This window comes from Grampus griseus (genome assembly GCF_964374135.1).
Source record: "Grampus griseus genome assembly, chromosome: 8".
In the NCBI taxonomy this organism is placed as follows: Eukaryota; Metazoa; Chordata; class Mammalia; order Artiodactyla; family Delphinidae; genus Grampus; species Grampus griseus.
Genome location: NC_139002.1, coordinates 46365225 through 46386733, shown reverse-complemented (window position 1 = coordinate 46386733; position 21509 = coordinate 46365225). Strand labels below are relative to the sequence as shown.

The following is a 21509-nucleotide window of genomic DNA, read 5'->3' as shown; positions in this document are numbered from 1 at the left end:
GGGATTCTGTATCATTAGTGAATTAATAATATTTTTAGTCATGATGAAAATTTGAACTCAGAAAACAGTTGGGACTGTTTGAAATCCCTTCTTAGTTCTTAGCAGCCAGCAGTAGAATCCTTTTGTCTGCGGGGGAGAGGAGCAGTGGGAAATGCAGTAGGATGGGATGGAATAGAAGAAATACCTGATTATCGTAAACTGTATATCCGTGGTTTGGAGTGAAGGGCAGAATCTTGGCATTTGGCTCACTGTAGCATGCAGCCCTAGTTTTCTTGGTGACTGAGTAAGTTTCCATCACCCAACTTGTTCCTAGATGCTCATAAGAGTCACTGCTACTTCTTGTTGCCTAACCTGCTCTTTCTCTGGCATATTAAAAATATTTATAACCCTGATATACTGGATTAAAAGACTGCAATTTTCTGCTGTAGGTAGTGGTTTGTACCATTAGGGAAAACAGTTATACCAATAAATCCAGCAGTTTCTAAAATGGGGAAAGAATTGGTTTTTGTCCCCAACTGCATCTATGACCTGAGGTGGCAACCTGGTAAATGCCACTGTTCTTGATCCTTTACTTTGAGAATTAAAACATAACACTCTTTTCATTTGTCAAGAGTTCATCAATGAAACGTATCTGTAATAAACTCCTGACTAGGTTTGGAATGGAAATGTCAATACAGACATAGTTTTCTATATTTATGAATATTAGTTATAACTAGAGTATACCTTCATATCATACATTAACACTTGAGTTATTGGCAACTACTTATTTTTCTACCACAGTTTTTTGGGAACACAGCTCAGAACAAGAAAAGAAGCCTAGAAGGCCTCCCTTTGACCATTCAAAAGCAGAAAGTGCAAAGTACTAGTAGCAGAAAGAAGCAACAGCTGGAGGCCAACAGTGACAAATGAGAGTGAAAAGCAGAGTCAAGAATTTAGCCAAAATAGAAGTACAGAAACAGTTAGTGTACAGACAACAGCCTTTCATGCCTTAGTGGCCCCTGGCCGTCTTCCTGTGTTATAGAATGGTGCAAGAATGAATGTTCATGTTAATCAGATACTAGAGTAGACCCTTAGAGGTTTGTTGAATGGGTCATTAATAAAAGGCTATATTATACTTGGTTAACTCTATTTATAGAATAAAAGGAAAGGAGTGACAGATTTCCCTTTATTCTAGGAAGATTTTCTTCAGAAATTTCTTCTTCTTCCCCTCCCCCTCCTCCCTTCCTCCCTTCCCCATCCTCTTCCTCCGCCTCCTTCACATTTTGGGAACTTAAAGGGGTAGCTTTACTTACCAGGAAAATTAACTTTGGAGAATGACCTTATTTTCTGTTAATTCTAAATTAACTAGAAATTACTGTTATTGTATTCAGCATTTACATTTTTTATTTTATTTATTTATTTTTTTGCGGTTCGCGGGCCTCTCACTGTTGTGGCCTCTCCCGTTGCGGAGCACAGGCTCCGGACGCGCAGGCTCAGCGGCCATGGCTCACGGGCCCAGCCGCTCCGCGGCATGTGGGATCTTCCCGGACCGGGGCACGAACCCGTGTCCCCTGCATCGGCAGGCGGACTCTCAACCACTGCGCCAACAGGGAAGCCCCCTATATTTTAATTTATTAGCACTAAGATACTATTACAGGGGTGCTCTCATAAATTATTTTTTGTTTCCTTTGAATTTCAGAAGTCTCTACCATTTGGGGGAATGTGTCAGAATTTGTGGAACGGCAGCTATCCCTACACAAGGTAGGATTTATACTTTAATTTTAATGTAGGAGGTCAAAGAACCTTTCCTCCTTTGTCTCATGTAGTTTTGCTGGGAGAAGGATAGCAGACTTTAGAGCCACTCAGTTTAACTTGCAGTTTGGGTTTTTTTTTTTTTTTTTTTTTTTTTTGCGGTACGCGGGCCTCTCACTGTTGTGGCCTCTCCCATTGCGGAGCACAGGCTCCGGACGCGCAGGCTCAGCGGCCATGGCTCACGGGCCCAGCCGCTCCGCAGCATGTGGGATCTTCCCAGACCGGGGCACGAACCCGTGTCCCCTGCATCGGCAGGCAGACTCTCAACCACTGCGCCACCAGGGAAACCCCAGTTTGGGGATTTTATGATGCTCACACTTAGGACTTGTGGGTAGTAGATTTAACAAACATGGATTTCACCCTTAGGTAATGAATTTGAAAGTTCTGCTCCCTTGGTGATAGGAAGTGTATCGCTGGTCAGCCCGGGTGCATGTAGACGAAGTAGGTGAATTCTGTTCATCTGTGATCTGATAGTTCCTGGCGTGGCTATAGAAGGATATGATGCTTTTTGTTTTGCCTCTTTGCAGGGGATGGATTTTAATTGAAATATAAGAAGGCAGTCAGGAACTGAACTCAACTTGCCAAAAGTGAGAAACTTTGCCCAGGGCTGGGCTATTTCCTCCCATCAGGTCTTAAGTTTGGATACCAAAGAACTGATCGGAGATTTGGGGAATTTGGAGGGAGCTGGAATGTTGTGAAAGTTTTATACCCTGCTCAGAGGTCCCAATATGACAGCTCTTGAGCTGAATTCATCCTTGAAACCTATTTTATTTGGTCTGATGATTTGAATTAGTCCTGAGCACTTAAAATTGGAAGAGTTTATACAAAGTTTTGTATTTATTTTCTCAAAAAATCAGCAGATTAACGATACCAGTTTTCCTTCCCTACATGCGACACTTGGCTGGAGCTGACAAGGGGCTTTCCCCTTTAGATGAGACATGCACTCCTTAGCCATCACTTTCTCTGGCTTGATACCTTCACTCTGTTGCATTCTTTCTTTGCTCCTGTAGGCATTTGAGTTTGTAACCCTTGATGTATGATATTTCCAGGAAGACAGAGACCCAGTGTGAGAGCCAGGAGTGTTTGCTTCTACCCTTAGCCAAGATCACCACACTGCAGCATGTGTCTTGGATGTTTTGTGTTGTCTGATTTTAAGTGAGGGACATAAAACCTAAAAGAATGAGAAAGCAGAGATTCTCATGACCCCTTGAATCCCCCTCTGATGGCAAGGAATTAAAATTTAAAATGTCACACAATTTAGGACAAGAGTAATCTTAGATATAGATTAAAAGCAGCTATGGCATCCATACAAGTTTTCTTAGTCCTCATAGCCTTTGAATGATATGGAGATGAAGGATCAGAAACGCATCGTGGATTGATACATTTTATACTTATTTGAAAACTTAGAGTCATAAAATACTAAAGCTGTAAGGAATCATAAAGATCATTGAATTTTAAGGCTCACGCCTTAAAATTTTCTTCATGTTTTTTGGGATAACAATGCTAAGGATTATTTTTCTTTACATTTACAGTGAATTCTCTTTGTTGTTTTTTTTCCCCTTCTTTGTCTGCTCAGGGAGTTCAGATTCCAGGACTTGGAACTTTCACTTTCACGAGACAAAAACTGGAGGTGGGAAACAACAAGTTTATTCTAATTCAGAGGCCCATATTTATCATGGTGGAGAAGTTAGTACAGACCCATGGACTCAAACAAAACAAAGTATATACTCCTGGTAAATATATTTCATTTTTAAGACTTTCCCAGAAGGTGACCAGCCCAGGGATAAAAATGAAAGGGCAAAGCTTGCCCAGTTGCTGCTTTATTGGTTTCTGATTTGAGGAGCTCTCTTTTCACGTGGTACATTTGGCAGAGCGAGCGGCCAAGGTAGGAAATTATATACAGTCTTCCTGCGGGCCATTTTAAACCTCAGTAGCTTAAAACCTGATGTGACATCAAGGCAGATTTATATAAAAGCGACATCACCAAGTCATACAGATTTTTATTCATATTTCAGATCCTAAGAAATTAAAAGTGGTTATAAAGAAGAGAAAGTTAGTTAGGGTCACAGGTTGGAAGAATCGCAGTTAATATCAGCTAGGAAAAGATTACTGTGTTTCTATTGTATATAATCTAAATTATTAAAATTTAAAAGTTATTAGAAGCTTAATAATTCCGTAAAGACTTAATACCGTATATACCTCTCACACCCTAAAATCTTCCTTCTTTCTTCCCTTCCTTGTTCCCTCCCTCCTTCCCTCCTTCCCTTCCCTCCTTCCTTCCTTCCTCCCTCCCTCCCTTCCCTCCTTCCTTCCTTCCTTCCTTCCACAAATATTTACTGAGGGCCAGCTATGTGTCAGGCTTGTTCCAGGTGCTAGAGACATAGTGGGAGACATGATGCCTGCCACAGGATGCTTGAATTCCAGCTTTAATGTGTGGCTTTGTGACACCTGCCCTGGTTACTTAGAGGCCTTTGGGGGCTTCCTTCCTAATTTCTGGTTGTATTCCTTTTGATCTTCCTTATCATGCCCTTGTGCATCAGACTCATATATGGATGAAGAGAGATCGTCTATCCCCAATGCCAATAGGTGAAAAGGCTGAAACTTTCCTTTATGTTAACAACCCTGAAGGTTAATTTTCAGAGTAACTTTCCACCAAAAAATGATATATTGGAAAAACAAACAAACACCAATAAACTATACTTAGAATTCATTATGCATATATTCTGTATGGTGAGTTTGACGGATTTTCCAGCCTATTTTTTAACCTAGAATTTTATGACAGAAGAAATATAATATCCTAATTCATCAAAAACCTACCAAATGAAGTGAAAATAAAGCCATTAGTTTTTGCAAAAACATTTGTGCCTTAGAACAGGGCTTATTTTGCATCTTGGATTTTGTAGTGTGGTCCAAAAAAGTACTTTAGATTTATAATTAATTTTTTCAGGAGGTGGGGGAAATTTCAGAATTAAACATGTATGATTGAACTCATTCATAAGAACAAAGACAGTTTAGCTTTTTTTTTTTGGCCATGCTGCACGGCTTGTGGGATCTTAGTTCCCCGACCAGGGATAGAACCCGGGCCCTTGGCAGTGAAAGCACGTAGTCCTAACCACTGGACCGCCAGGGAATTCCCAACAGTTTAGCTTTGGGGTGACGATTCTTCATCATTAATTAGGTAACTAATCAAACATTGTACAGTGATTCTTAAAGATTATTAAGACATGGTCCTTGCTTTGAAGAGCTCAGAATGTAGCATGGTAGATAAATATATAAGAAAATGATGCAACATGATTAAGTCCTGTAAAAGCAACATTGATCAGAACTGGATCATTGAGCAGAACTGGATCAATGCCACGGGAGCCCAGAAGGGAGGATGCCTTACTCTGCTCGGGGAGATTTAGGAGGATGACATGCCAGGAGGTCTTAAAGGATGATAAGATTTTGCTGACAGTGGAAGGCATTTCAGGAACAGTATGAACAATTCAAGCAGAAGGGAAAGAGTGAAGCCTGTTAAGGGAATAACAGGTGCTTCTGTGTGGCCAGGGCATTTGACTGTGGAGGCAAGTAGAGGGAAGTAAGAGGTTTGTAAGTGTGAAATTGTGAGGAGCCTTATATGGTTTGATAAGGACTATGGAATTCATCCTCTAGGCACTTAGGAGCCACTGACATTTTTTTTTTTAATTTTTTTTTTTTTGCTGTACGCAGACCTCTCACTGTTGTGGCCTCTCCCGTTGCGGAGCACAGGCTCTGGACGCGCAGGCTCAGCGGCCATGGCTCATGGGCCCAGCCGCTCCGCGGCATGTGGGATCTTCCCGGACCAGGGCACAAACCCATGTCCCCTGCATCGGCAGGCGGACTCTCAACCACTGCGCCAGCAGGGAAGCCCCGACATTTTTTGAGCAGGGGATTATCTGTACTGGTCCAGTTTTTAGTTTAGGAAGGTAGCTCTTTTAAGTAAAGTAGTTTGGTAAAATATGTGAAAGCCTGAATGAAGGCAGTGGCAATCAGGAGGAAGATGAGGGAATCTACTCATGAGATATTTCAGATGTAGAACTGGTGGGATTTGGTTACCAGTGGACAGTGGTGGGTAGCAAGAGGAAGGAAGGTATTTAGGATGACTCAGATTTCTCAGAGAATAGATGGATACTCATGCCATTAACTGCCATAGGGAATGAAGGGGAAAGGCAGGCTGTGGTGGCAGATAAAGTTTGCTTTTGGACGTGTTGAATTTGAGATTCCTGTTAGGATGTTTTGTTTGTTTGTTTGTTTGTTGTGGTGGTATGTGGGCCTCTCACTGTTGTGGCCTCTCCCGTTGCGGAGCACAGGCTCCGAACGCGCAGGCTCATCGGCCATGGCTTACGGGCCCAGCCGCTCTGCGGCATATGGGATCTTCCTGGACCGAGGCAGGAACCCGTGTCCCCTGCATCGGCGGGCGGACTCTCAACCACTGCGCCACCAGGGAAGCCCTCCTGTCAGGATGTTTAGGTATAGATAATTTCAGAGGTCAGGAGAGGGCTGGAGACTAGAGGTCAGGATTAGGATAAATTTACCTAGGAGACAATATAAAGTAAGAAGAGGAGACCGACAAAGACAAAATCCTAAGATGGTGTTAAAACAAACACCATCTTATTAGAAGCAGAAGGGGAAGGAAGCCAGCAAAAGAGACCAAGGAGGAGGAAATTGGAGAGCCAAGAGTGTTGCCATAGATACAAGAGAAAAGCGAGGGTATAGCCCCCAGAAGTTACAGAGAAGCCATGAGAATGAGATTTGCAGCGTCTCTGCTGGCTTGTCCGTCGTGAGATGACAGCATCCTTATATAAATGGGCTGGAAGACAGATTGCAGATAGGCGTTGGGCAAATGGGAGGGGAGAATCTAGGGGGAGATGGTATAGAATCACCATTAAATTGAGCAGGAGGCTGTGGGCTGATATAGGGAAACTTGTGTACTGCAGAGCTGGTAATTCTCATCATCCAGCAGCAGTAGACATTGGAAAGGCTCTAAATTAATGTTTTGCCGAGTGAACGTTTACAATGTCCCTATCTTCTCTCTGTCCTGGTCCTCTATCAGTGGACCTTGTCTACTGTCTCTCTTTCAATTTATCATCTTTCCTATTTTCCCTCTTTTCTGACTTGTGGCCTGTGCATAGCTCCTATATCTGTTCTAGTTGAATAGACTCTGTGCTTACTTTCATGCTAGATATAACCATATTCCCCTGCACTGCCATTTATGGGCTCATTAGAGAGGAAAAGCTGTCTGCAAGTCACTCAGACTGATACCCTCTGATAAGACCCACTTTTGTTTGAAAGGTGACTTCTAGTGGAGATAACTATCTTTTCAAAACACTTAGTGTTTGTAGATATTTATAATCATTTTTAAATGTTATGATAACTGGAGAAGAGAGGCAAATATTGCTGCAGCGTGTCCTGAAAGGGGACTGAAAACTTCAGAAAACCCTCTGATGAAGAGGAACAGTTAGTTATAAATATGTCTCCAAGAGAAAATAAAAATCTTGTCTGGAGTATTGCTTAGGAAGCTATTTGTTCTTATTTTGAGCAAAAAACATTCTACTTTTAGGGAAAATTGTATTGATTAATATCTATTAATAGGGTGCAACTAAAGGCTTCACATGGACAGTTCTATTTTTGAGTATTAACTGAGAATCAGATAATTATTTGTGAGTGTGTATATGTCCTTGTTGTAATTTCCACTTCTTTCCCCTCACCCCAACTGTCTTTTTCTCCTCTAGGTGATATCCCAGTTGTTCCACTTAATTTTGTCATGATATCCCTAGAGGGTCCATTTAACAGAGATACGGTGGAAAGATGTGTGAAGGAGACGTCGCTTTTTTTATCACGATCCATTTCCACCAAACAAAACGTGGAGTTTACATTCAAAGGAATTGGGGTCCTTGTGATCAGAGGTGGCAACGTGAAGATGAGATTTTATAAGAACTTCCTTTTTACAATGGATGGAAGTGGGGCTTTGGCGAAAGCCCTAGCAAATGTAAATTAATATTTTCCTTCTCCTAACCCCTTTCCTGATTGTAGCTCTGAATCATCTGTAAATGGGTCATCTTTAAGAAAAACTAAGGTTGACATATTTTATTATTATATATATATATTTTTGCGGTACGCGGGCCTCTCACTGTTGTGGCCTCTCCCGTTGCGGAGCACAGGCTCCGGACGCGCAGGCTCAGCGGCCATGGCTCACGGACCCAGCCGCTCTGCGGCATGTGGGATCTTCCCGGACCGGGGCACGAACCCGTGTCCCCTGCATCAGCAGGTGGACTCTCAACCACTGCGCCACCAGGGAAGCCTGACATATTTTAAATGGCAGTTACCCCAAGTCAAAGAAGTACTTGTTTATAGATGATTAACTCTCTGACAAAAAAGTTAGAGGGGCTAAGGAACTTTAAGTTTTAAGGCAATGCCACCTGAAAAATATAGTGATAGAAACTCTTATAATTCTGAACATTTTATAATACCTTATGGTTTAAAAAATTCTTCCACATATATTATTTCATTTGGGTCTCAAAACATTATTAAACCAGAAATGGGGACTCAGAGAGGTTATGTGGGAACCTGAAGTCTGGGTGCCCTGCCGTAGAACTGAAATTCAAGCCCAGACTTCCTAATTACTCTTTTTGTGCTGATTACACTATTTTATTTCAATGAAAGTCTACAGAAAAATCGCATTCAAGTCATGGAAATGTATCTTTATCTTTTAATTTGCATTGTTGTAGAAGAAATTTCATAATTGACCCATCACTGTTAACCATTAAGTAGCTGGTGTGACCTTCATGCTAAGTTGGACATAGCAGACTTTAAGAAGGCAGTTAAACAGTCAATCAACAGGACTAACTGAATCTTAATGTACTGAGTTTGTATGAGCAAATTGGCTTATCATGAATGTTATATAATCCTGTGTCCCATAGAGCAAAAGCCAAACTTTTAAATGAAAAGGCTATGAAAGGAAATGTTATAAATATGGTTTAATTCTACCCTCTAATTTCTCCTGTCGTGGTGCTCTGGGATGGGTATTTAGGAGACGGAGTTGTGCATAATGAAGCTCTTGGTGTTTTCTCCACACTCTGGCTTCATACAGGATTGCTAAGAGGGATGCCAAACCTGTGTGTGCAAAGTGGAAACACACACACAAGTATCACCCTCTCTTTTTCATAAAAACATAGGCAAGATTTGCAAAACCAGAAGCAAGGCCAAAGTGCTGCTTCATCTCTCACCCTCAGGGATTCTACAGAAATTTGTAAGCTTCAATATGGTTTAAAAGAAAGGATAATGTTTTAATTGGACTGCTGCACTCTAAGACGTACCTTTTAAGGAGCATGTTCCAAAAGAACTAGTCTTGAGAGAGATTCTATGAAAAAACAATCTGGAGGCCAAAGCACATGGGCATACTAAAGGATCTGAGAGGTCTGGCTGGAAAGAAGCTGCTTTAACTGCCCGAATGTATTTAATCATGGAAATTTAGGTTGAGTCAATATTCATTAACGTCTATAAAACACATTTTGGGAAACTGCTATAAAGTTGTGAGAGTGACTGTTTTTCTCCTAAATGTTCCATAACGTAAACCTGAGTGCTGTCCTGCCGAAGAGTTCTCTTGGAAAGCTGTGTGCTAACTTCACTGATGCTGCTTTTCTTGAAATATTTTTAAAACTTCTACTTTTGGAATCCCCTTCAAAGCCTTTTATAAACCATATAATTAATCCAAAAAGAATAATTTTATATATCATTCTATACTAGTATAAATTTAATAATGTGATTATTATTTTATTATATATTTTATAACTTATATATTATAATTATATAATTATAATTTAAGTCATATATAATATTATATATTAGAATATTATTATATATAATAATTATAATAGCCACTATTTGTGGAATGCTTATATGTGCTAGCCACTTATATACAGTACCTCATAAAAATCCTGTGAATCTGATCCTATTATTATCCCCACGTACCTAGGGTCTAAGGCTATGTGGCTGTTAACAGTGTGAGGATTTAAACATGAGGATGCCTGACTCCAAAGCCCTTCTCTTAACTACCCAGTTTTAGAGTTATTTGGGTCATGAGTGGAATTAGCCAACTTGCTCATTTTCCTAAGAGTTTTAGTAAATTGGCTGTCCTCTTAAAGATGTCTGAAAGGAGCTGTCAACTCTGAGGGCAGTTTCCAAGGAGGAAATGGTTTGAGAAAAGGCAGCATCAATGGAATTGGTATGCAACAATGCAGGGTGACTACTTTGATAAATGAGATCATTCCTCATTGCATTTTTTTTTTTTTTTGCGGTACCCTCTCACTGTTGTGGTCTCTCCCGTTGCGGAGCACAGGCTCCGGACACGCAAGCTCAGCGGCCATGACTCACGGGCCCAGCCGCTCCGCTGCATGTGGGATCTTCCCGGACCGGGGCACGAACCCCGTGTCCCCTGCATCGGCAGGCGAACTCTCAACCACTGCGCCACCAGGGAAGCCCATTCCTCATTGCATTTTAAGCTCTAGGCTTTGAGTACTAAACAAAAATAACAGTAGAGAGTATCATGGTAGTCTGAGGCTTCTGAGCACCCTGTGGCTCTGATTTTTCTGTGTCCTGGACCACAGCCCAAGTATAACCTGTCTCTGTCCCTGTCCCCAGAGACCTGACACTGTGGACTCAGTGTTGTCTAGCAGAGAATCCTTGGGGAAGCGGCCCGACAGCATGCTTTCATTTCCAAGGTCAGTGCTTTCCTCCACAGTTTCCTCCAGGCACAGCAATCCCTGGGGACCTATTGATGGAACTGGACAGTGTGTCACACTTGAGTTTTCTAGCTCATGCTCTCTCTCTCTCTCTATCTCTCTCTGTTGCTCTCAGTGCTCCAACAAATAAGAGTTTATTGCATACACTTTCTGTAGTTAAGTTAAAAGACAACGGCACTTAGGATACTCTTTTTTTAAACTATTCTTGGTTCCCTGGAAATTTTCATACTACCTCCCACCAACCTTAGTCCTTGCAGTATTAGTAAAATTCTTCTCACCTGCTAGGCTTTGCTCTACCTTTCACCCCTTCTCTGACCTAGTTTCTTCCTTGTCCTGCCGTCTAGACTACCTCCTCTCTGAGCTCTGTTTTTTACCACTGAAGCAGCTAGAAAGACAAGATACAGCTTCACTCCAAGAGCATAGTGGGCATTACCAGCAGCTGCTGCTGACAATGATTACAATAATGGTAATGATAACAATAATGATAACAATAGCAATGATAGTTATCTATGGAGCACTTACTAGATGCTAGGTATTGTTAAGCACTTTCTCAGTAGTCTTGTATTTAATCTTTACTACAACCATTTGAGATACATATTATAATTTTATTCACTTTATAGAGGAGCAAAATTAGTTGTAATTTTAAATCTTTTTTAAATTTTTAATTAAAAATTTTTATTGGAGTATAGTTGATTTACAATGTTGTGTTAGTTTTAGGTGTACAGCATGTAATTTTAATTCTTTTTTTTTTTTTTAACAAGTGAAGTGACAGGATGCAGTATTAAAAGCACTGGAATAGGAATCAGGAGACTTGGGTTTTATTTCCAGTTTGTTCATTACTTACCCATTATTAGCTCTTAATAATGTTTTTAATCTTAATTGCTGTGCCATTAACTGCTATGCATTTTGGGTAAAGGAAGTTTAGGAAATAGTAACCAGCTTCCCAAAGTATTATTTTCTCTCTCTCTCTCTTTTTTTCTTTCTCATGTTTTTGAGTCTGTGACACCCTCTTGTGTTTGTTGGTTTGGAACAAGTCCCTCCTGGAAAAACTGTATGCCACAGACCTCAGCAAAATCAGTGTAAGGGGGAGAATAAGCCTTAAAGATTAATGAGTCCAATCCCCTCATCTTACAGATGAAATGGTTACAAAACTGAGGGGCCAATCCAGAAATAAAACCATGGCTCCTGACTGTTTCAGTGTTGTTTCCATTGTAGCATGTTGCCTTACTCATTAAATATAAATCAGTGGTTTCCAAATAGTTTTCTTTTGATTATATTTTGGAAGGCAAATTTGGCTGTCCTCCTGGACATAGTTTGGCTTAAGCAATCCAGGAGGGAAATAATTGCAGTTAGTTAAGGAACAGAGATGGAAGTTCCTGTCAAGTAGCCTAGAAATGGACATGAGGACTCAAATATTCAAAACAACTGTAGGTGTTTCATTTATTTGAAGTCTGACCCTTGAATTTACTGCAAGTACCACCTCTGCCCCACCCTTCCTTCCCAACTCTAACCCAGCACTCCGTTCCTGAGACCAGAGAAAATCTACAACTACACATACCAACTAAACAAACCCCTTCCTCCCTTGCCTTTGCAAGTCCCTCACTTTTGCCTGGGGAGAGGATGGAGAAGTGGGGAGGAGAAAGAGGGAGGAGAGGAGTGGTTTTTTCTGGGCGTACCCTGCCTACCAGGCTATGAATCCTTGCCTTCAAGCTATCCAATGACTACCTTTCACTGTTTCAGGCCTATGGCATCTGGTTACAGAACTAGAAAAGACAAATTCAAGCTGATATAAAAAACAAAACTTAAATCCAGGTCTTCAAAGCAATTTATCTATATAAAAAGGGGGAGGGTCGTCGTTGGCTCCCAAAGAGAATGAGTCCATGATTTGTACTTAGTAAATAAAAGCACTTGCCTCCTTGAGAGAAGTAGGCTTATTTCATTCAGAATCAGTGAGCAAGCATGGCTGCTTCTCAGAACTGGGAGTTTACACAGTCACTTATGGACAAGTATCTTGGTTCATTCCTAGGATTGAGCTCAAGGAGATGGAGAACAAACTGCCTATGGAGACCACTGCAGAAGAAGGTGGACAGAATGGACAAAGGAAGAGCAAGTTAAAAGACCAGTCAGACAAAGAAGAAGGCGTCCGAGGTAGGTCGATGATTTCTGGGTATAATCTGTCACTCTTTACTACTTATGAGCCAAGCCATACTGCTTAGCAACTCCTATGGCCAGAGTAAATAAAGTTAGTTTCATGAATAATCACTGTATTCTTCTCTCTAACAAACATCTTCTATTCCTGGAATCTTGTGTCTCACCTTAACCACTTTATGACTCTCAGACTCTTGAACTGTGACCTCTTTGCTGGCTCTGCACAGCTCAAAACTCAGCTGCCTGTAAGGTCCAGGCAGCTAACATAAATGCATGAACTGGGCTGGGTGTCACATGATAGGGAGACATGTGAGCATAAATAATAATTTTTATGAAAAATGAAGAGAGGTAGTTTTATATCTTTGATATCTGGCTTTATAGAAGATAGTGGATTCTTATATCTGCGTCTTCATATAATCTGCTGTGATATGTTGTTTTGGTTGAATCATGTGAAGAAAATCTTAGGACTTCAAAGACTTTTTGAAAGGGTCCTAGGGATCCCCAGGGGTTGCCAAACTACCCTTTGATAAAGTAGTCTAGCAGATTATTGATCTGTGGAAATGTGGGCCAAGTGGTAGCAAATTTTCTGATTCCTCAAGAGAAGCAGATATCCTGACATATGAAATCTATTGACAGTTAAATTTTGGCAACCAATTTACATTGAAACAAAAATGCTAACTGGGCCAAACAAAATATATATCAATGGGTAAACATTGGCTTGTGAATGTTGGTTTTGTGACATGTGGCCTACAGGATTACATACAAACTTTTAGCCTAATACTCACATGCTTTCATTCTTTAGCTTCATTTGTCACTGTTCCTTACAGACTCTTTCTTTGAGCAAAGTTGTCTATTTATGCTCTTCTAACATGCCTTGCCCTTCCTCAACTTCACGCTCCTGTTCACTCTTTTTCTCCTGCCTGGAATTCCCTTCCTTTTTTTACAGTCTATCCCAATCCTACTCTCCTCTTTGTACCCTTTTCACATCTCACTTCCTCCATGAAAACTCCTCTCATCAGTGGATTCTGAAGTGGCTTCTCTCTTCTTTGAACATTAGAGATTGCACCATTTATTTGAGATTTAGACATTCTGCATCATTGTCCTGAGTTGCTATTTATATAATGTGTGTAAATCACTTAGTACTGTTGGCAGGTGGTAAGACCTCCACAAATGACAGCTCTTATGTTTTCTGTTTATATCTTATTTTTCCTCTTCAGCTGTATTTATTGAAAGATCTTTAAGGGCAGAGACTTGCCTCTTTGTATTTTCTAAAGTGCCCAGCCAGAGCTTTGCATGTAATAAGTATACAGCAAAAAATATATATATTTTAACCACACTAGGGCAAGGGACAATATTTTAAAGATAAGAAAGTGTATCTTATGTGAACAATTTCCCTAGTAAAATTATGAGTTTTAAAAAATCTGTGTTAAGTAGAAACCGCCTATGTAGAGTTGAAAGGAAACTCACTTTCATTCATTCTACAGAGATCTTATCACCCAAGGTAATTCAAGATAGACAAGCTATCTCCCCCACCAAAGCAACAAATGTCAGTTTCCCGTACAAACTGGAGCAGAATGGGAGTGGTGGGAAGAATATGAACATTGAAAGGTAATACATTGGGTATTTCCTTTCTTTCTTCCTCCCTCCCTCCCTCCCTCCCTCTATCCCTCTCTCTCTCTCTCTCTCCCCCCTTTCTTTCATTCTTTCTTTCTTTTCTTCCTTCCTTCCTTTCTTTCTTTCTTTCTTTTCTTTCTTTCTTTCTTTCTTTTCTTTCTTTCTTTCTTTCCCTTTCTTTCTTTCTTTCTTTCTTTCTTTCTTTCTTTCTTTCTTTCTTTCTTTTCTTCCTTCCTTCCTTCCCTTCCTCCCTCCCTCCCTCCCTCCCTCCCTCCCTCCCTCTTCCTTCCTTCCTTCCTTCCTTCCTTCCTTCCTTCCTTCCTTCCTTCCTTCCTTCCTTCCTTCCTTCCTTCCTTTCTTTCTTTCTTTCTTTCTTTCTTTCTTTCTTTCTTTCTTTCTTTCTTTCTTTCTTTCTTTCTTTCTTTCTTTCTTTCTTTCTTTCTTTCTTTCTTTCTTTCTTTTCTTCCCTTCTCTCCCTCTCTTTCCTGCACTGGGTCTTCATTGTGGCACATGGGTTCTTCTTTGTTGCAGCGTGTGGGCTTCTCTAGTGCTAATTGTGGCACGTGGGCTCCAGAGTGCTCGGGCTCAGTAGTTGTGGCGTGTGGCCTTAGTTGCCCCGTGGCATGTGGGATCTTAGTTCCCCGACCAGGGATCGAACCCACATCCCCTGCATTGGAATGCAGATTCTTAACCACTGGACCACCAGGGAAGTCCCTGCGTATTTTTTGTGTTGCACTTTACTAAGTATATTTTCAAGTCCTATCTTGATGCAGGGAATTTTAAATAAGTGTTCATTGATTCATTCCTTCATCCACTATTCTTGATGCTACATTCTAGGTGCTGGGGATAATCAAGATGACCAGGGCTCACAATCTGTGGGAAAGCCAGAGTGATAAATTATGATTCAGTAGGATAAATGCTATGACAGAGGTGGAAACAAAGTAGCACAGAGGAGGAAACATTTAACTTTCCTTGTGGTTTTGGGAAAACCTGTGTTGTTTTCTGAGTGTGTGGATATTAAGATGTGACACAGGTTCATGTTTAGATCAAATTGGAAAGCATTTTTGCCAAACATGGCTGGCACTCAATAAATGTTCTTTGAGCAAATGAATGTATTACAATTTATGATGGTCCTGTTTTCTTCTTATATCAGAAGATTTCTATTTTCTCCTCTCCCTTTGTGTAGGATACTTTTTAAGACCTCAGATCAGAAATTATGGTTCTGATAAGTATCTATTGAGCATCTACTATATATCTTTCACTGTGCTGTCAACTTTCAATTTATTAATGTCACAATATATCAGCTATCATATGTGTAATTTAGGTGCTTTGTGGATTCCTAAAGTCATGCTCAAAACCCTAGGCATGCTTCTTTTGAGTAATCTCGTTATGAAAGATAATTGAGAATTAAATGTCTAGTACTTTGGAATTTAGCTCAATCCAACAAACATTGAGCACCACTGTGTGCCGGGCACTATTTGGACACTGAAGCTATAAAGCTATGAGACATAAAAGACGTATAAACCAACTTTCATAAACTTAGTCTTGTAGAGAGATTGAGGCTAAAGAAATAATGCCCGTGATGAAGATAACAAAAGAAAGTACAGAGGCTGCAAAGAGGAGGGAGTAATTATTAGGGATTCCTAGTAAAGGCTTTCTATAGAAGTTGACCAAACAATGTTTTTTTTTTGGTTTTTGGTTTTTTTCTGATTACTAAAGTAATACATCTTTATCACAGAAATTCTGGAAGAAATGAGAAAAGCAAGAGATACAAAACAATCACCCATAACCCCACTAAATAGAGGAAACTTTCAGTAACGTTATGGGTGTACATCCTTCATTTCAATGCATATATAATATGTACATATATTTATACTTGAAACATATAGATACATTTTAAACAAAACTGAGATCATATCATATGAACCTTTGGTACACAACAAAAAGTGGTGAAAATTTCCCTATGGCTTTAAATATTCTAAAACATGAACAAATTGTTGCTCATCATCTCATTGATTAGACCTTTTGTTTAGCCCATCTCCTGTGGGATACTTAGATGGTTTTTAGTTTTTTATATTATAAATAATGTTGTATCAAATATAATCACACATAATTCTCTGCACACACCTGCGTATTCTGTAGGATAAAAACTTTGAAGTGAAATTTCGGAGATAAGGGATGAGCCCATTTTTCATGCTTTTGATACACATTACCAGTTATCCTCAGGAAGATTGTACCAAATTATCTCCCCAGTAGCAGTAATGTGAGGGACTGCTGTGTTCTCTACGGCTTTGCTAATACTAGACACTGTACCCTCCACGCACCCAGGGTAAAAGCTAAAGTCATTACTGTGGCCGTCAAGGTCCTGCCTGATCTCTGACCTCTCTCCTACTTTTCGCCCACTAACTCATCTTCCTCAAGCCATACTGAACACAGGCATGCTCCCACTTCAAGGTCTTAGTGCTCATTTGCTCTGCTAGGTCCTTTTCCATCAGATATCTGATTATTATTATTCCTTTACTGCCTTCAGATATCTGCTCAAATTTCACCTTTTTGGTGAAAACTCCCCTAGCCATTCTATTCATGATTTAATACTCCATTCCTCCAGCATTGCATGGCATTTATCATCACTGAACAGACTATAGAATTCACTCATTTACCTTGTTTATGGGCTGTCTACCCCCATCAGCATGTCAATTCCATGAGGACAGAGCTTTTTTTATGTGTATTTTGTTCTTTACTACCTCTCCCATGCTTAGAGCAGTACATATAGTAAACACTCAATAAATTTTTGGAGAATGAATAAATTTTATCCCAATTTCACTGAATTGGTAACTGAGACTTTGTAAGATTACCCAGCTTGTCTAATGCCAGTCAGCTTCTAATAAAGAAAGCTGGGCTTTGAACCCACTCAGGTTTATCTGATATAAAGCCTGGGTTCTTAACCTCTATACATGTAGATGCTCTAAAGAAAACCACTGAGATATTTTTCATTTTCTTATATTTATACTTGTTTCTAAAATTATCATTAATAATTGATGATAATTGATGTCAGACTACGTTAACTTTAATTAATGTTACATTGTTTTTTATAGATTACGATCTCTGGGTGGTCTGAAAAATGACAATGAAATGAAGCCTAAAATTTCTCCAGCCACTTCTTGCCAGTATCATAATAGGACAGGACAGGTACAGTGTCTTCAAAGAAACAAAACCCAGTCAGAATCTTCCTCTGACTTCTGTTTCTCAGAGAGAATTCTGGGAATTGCTCTTTCTTTAATATATGAGTATGGCTCAAGTACTCAGGACCCATAATTGGACTGGGATAAATCTATCTACTAGTCAAAATCTACTAGTTCACAGAAATAGGGTTGGAAAATCTCCACTTTCCAGTTGCTATAAACACATCTGTTCAGGCAAGAGTTTATTAAATCCTCTGGAATATTTGTGGGGTCTTCTCTGAAAACTCACTTGGCTAATATCTTTAATACTTCCTTTTATGAAGTGTACTTCTTGATACACCTAGCGTTTGGAGAGCTTGGGAAGGGAATGCACAGGCAAAAAGGTAAAAGGTAAAAATCAATTTGCCCTGAAACTTGGTGTTACAGGAAATGTGTTATGTATGCTTGCAACGAGCACAGCGGAATTCCCCATTGTACTACGGTGAGGAGAGGAAAAGGAGAGAGATGGAAGATGAGCTACTCCTACAGCAGTATCAGATGCTGAAAGATCAAGAGTCTGTCTTCAAAGAGCAGGTAGGTCAACACCTCGGTTAAGGAGTGTTTAACATGGGACAGGAGAACGTGATTATAAAACACCATTTAAAAAGTTCCATCGTGTGTCTGTACTGTAACATATTGAACCATTTACTTACTGCTGAACTAAAGCTTAGGTGGTGTCCAAGTTTTCACTAATAGTAAACAGTCTTGGGATGAATATCGATGCAGCTGATGTTTGTACGTGTCACTGATTCCCCCCACCACCCCCCCATGAAGACTGAGTTTTATTATTTATTTATTGGCCAGAGCGTGCAGCTTGTGGGATCTTCGTTCCCCAACTAGGGATTGAACCCGGGCCCCTAGCAGTGAGAAGGCCAAGTCCTAACTGCTGGACCACCAGGGAATTCCCAAGACTGAGTTTTAAAGGTGGAACTCCTGGATTATATAGCTTTATTTTTTTATTTCTCATAAAATATAATCCCAGTCAGGGCTTTTCCCTTCACATTCATGGCCTACCTCAAGTAAAGACAGAATGGCACCTTTGCATTTGCTTTATCCCAATTTCTGTGATCTCCAATAACTGGCCTTACTGTCCTCTCCTGCATTTGTGATACCAGAGGTAACCACTCATGAAATCATCCGTTCCTTCTTACGATCCCTGTAGAGGTGGTGCCTGGAGCCCAAGAATGGGAAACAGAAGCCCACTTAAAAAAAAAAAAATCTATGAACACATCAGAAAGTATTTACCATTGCCTCCAAAAGGCAGGTTTCTACCTTGGTTGGGTTACCTTAATACAGTAGAATTAAATTTTTAAAAGCTCTATTTCAATATGTGATTTTTTTTTCTCAAAGATGCAAAGTCTGGCTAGTAGAGAACAGAATCAAAAAAATGCTGCTTATAATCTTGGAGTTGCTGAAGCCATAAGAATCCACAAGAATGAGAAACCTGAATTTCATGTAAGAGTCTTTTCGAAATTTCTAGGGCTGATACCTGCCCTACTTGTGAGCATTTGGATCCACTCTCCGCATTGCATCAATTTTTTAAAAATGGTAGAGGTAAAAAGAGGCTTGTGCAAGGCTGAAGCTTCCTTCCAGGGCAGGAGTGGTCCAGGGTCTGCCTCCACACCATTCACATTCATAATACAGTTCCTACTAGTCATGAGAGCATTTGTTAATGATAGTAATTTTCAACCAGGACCTGGGAGAGGTGGGGATAGGGACAGTATATTAAATTCCTGCCCCAGGATCAGATGATCTAAGTAGAGAACCAGCATCCCCTGGGAGCTTGCTGGAAATGCAGAATCTAGGGTGCCACCTCAGACCTCCAGAATGAGAATCTACGTTTGAACAAGATACTTAGATGATTTGTAGTTTCCTTAAAGTTTGAGAACCCCAGCTTCAGAGGGACGTGAGCCACCTGTTTTGCCATTGATTTAATGTTTCCAATCATGATGTGCCTACCTTTATTTCTGCCTGAATCTTCCTTTTTCACCTCACTATCTAGGCAGTGTGACACTCTGGACATACACCTAATAAAATAGATTTTCTTTATTCATCATCAAGCATTCATTGAATTCCTTTGTGCTGGCCACTCTGCTAGTGGCTAGGAATACAAAGATGAATAACACAAGGTCCCTCTCTAAAGTCTCAGGATAGTGGGGGAGAGAGATTTACAGAGACAAGAGTGTGATATACTAAATTCTATGATAAATCTTTGAACAGAGCAAAGAGGAGAGTCACTTAACCCAGACCAGAGATCTGAGAAGACTTCCTGGCATACAGGAGTTAGGTAAAGAAGTGAATGGAGGAAAAAACCTTCCTGGCAGGGGCAATAGGGAAGGAGGAAGAGGGGGCACCATGCTTTTGAGCTTTAGGTACTCTCTCTCTCTCCTCTTAGATAGATATAAGGTCCACATTATATATTTATTACTGCCTACTTTGTATCTCCTCTTTGTTATAACCGTAGATACCTTAAAGTGAAAAGGCCAGAACAGAAGTTTTGATTCCCCTTCTCAGACTGTTCTTCTCCCAGCCTTCCCATTTTAGCAAGTGGTATCACCAGCCAGACAGTTGCATGAACCCCATACCTAAAAGTGATCCTAGACTACTACTCCTCAGTCACCCACATCCAACCATCTGCAAGCCCACTTGCCTTCACCTCCAAAAGCTATCCAATATCTCTCTATGTCTCTTCATCATCAATGTCACCACCCTAATCCAAGTCACGTTAGAAGGCCCAACTTTTTTTTTAAAAAATATTTATTTATTTATTTTGTTGCATTGGGTCTTTGTTGCGACAGGTGGGCTCCTTAGTTGTGGCACGTGAACTCTTAGTTGTGGCATGCATGTGGGATCTAGTTCCCCAACCAGGGGTCGAACCCAGGCCCCCTGCAATGGGAGCGTGGAGTCTTAACCACTTTGCTACCAGGGAAGTGCCAGAAAGCCCAACTTTTGCACTACTTCCCTAGTCAGGCTCTCTGCTTGCCCTCCTACAATCTGTTCTCCACACAGCAGCCAAGGTGATACTTTAAAACTGTTACCAATGGGCTTCCCTGGTGGTGCAGTGGTTGAGAGTCCGCCTGCCGATGCAGGGGACACGGGTTCGTGCCCCGGTCCGGGAAGATCCCACATGCCGCGGAGCGGCTGGGCCCGTGAGCCATGGCCGCTGAGCCTGCGTGTCTGGAGCCTGTGCTCTGCAATGGGAGAGGCCACAACAGTGAGAGGCACGCGTACCGAAAAAAAAAAAAAAGTAAAACTGTTCACCAAAACAGATCATTCTCTGGTTTAAAGCCTCTAATGGCCTTCCACTGAATTAAAATAAAATCCAAACGCCTTACCTTGACTTATCAAGTCCTCCTGGTTTGACCTGTCTCCCTCTTTGAGCTCATCTGCTCTACTCTCCCCTTGCTCACTATGCCTCAGCCACATAGACCTTCTTTCTGCTTGTTTCCATCTAGTGTCTTTGCACTTGCTGATCCTTCTGTATAGGACACCGGTCCCCTGATATTTGCAGTGGAGGTGATTCAGTCACCTCCCTAGTAAAAGCCTTCCCTAATAACCAGTTTAGCCCCATTCCCACCTGGACACTCGCTATGAGAAGAGCTTCATAGTACCTATCACTACCTTAAATTATCTGTGTGTGGTTTGCTTGTTGGCTGTCTGTCTCGTGCACCAGCATGCAGGCTCAATGAGTGTGAGGCTCTCTGTGGATCGCTATTCTTGATCACGGCTGGGTTCCCAGTGTCTAGCGTGGCTAGGCTCAGAGCAGGAGCTCAGTTTTCCCTCTTCCACTTCCTCGCAGTCCCTGCTCGTGCTTCTGCACTCACTCAGAATTCCTCCTCCTTTCAGTATGCAAGTTGTAAGTACTAGCGGAGGGCCTACTCCGTGAAGTCCTTTTTCGTCTCCCTCTCAGTTCTGCTCAGATTCATCCCTGAGCGTACTCATATGATTCTGTGGGTCACTAGCTGGTCAATGTGTT

At 40.9% G+C, this 21509-nt stretch overlaps 1 protein-coding gene across 1 annotated transcript in view; it reads left to right on the top strand.

Moving 5' to 3' along the window:
- CCDC81 (coiled-coil domain containing 81) overlaps positions 1 to 21509 on the top strand; it is a gene marked incomplete at its 5' end in the record, with an annotated part of 34266 nt that overhangs the window by 4655 nt on the left and 8102 nt on the right. The window contains 10 exons of the mRNA XM_082660069.1: positions 1679 to 1740; positions 3368 to 3524; positions 7542 to 7798; positions 10450 to 10529; positions 12577 to 12698; positions 14183 to 14306; positions 17408 to 17501; positions 17921 to 18067; positions 18884 to 18988; positions 19754 to 19905. Coding sequence (XP_082516195.1) covers positions 1679 to 1740; positions 3368 to 3524; positions 7542 to 7798; positions 10450 to 10529; positions 12577 to 12698; positions 14183 to 14306; positions 17408 to 17501; positions 17921 to 18067; positions 18884 to 18988; positions 19754 to 19905 — 1300 coding nt within the window. The remainder of the gene's footprint in view (positions 1 to 1678; positions 1741 to 3367; positions 3525 to 7541; positions 7799 to 10449; positions 10530 to 12576; positions 12699 to 14182; positions 14307 to 17407; positions 17502 to 17920; positions 18068 to 18883; positions 18989 to 19753; positions 19906 to 21509) is intronic.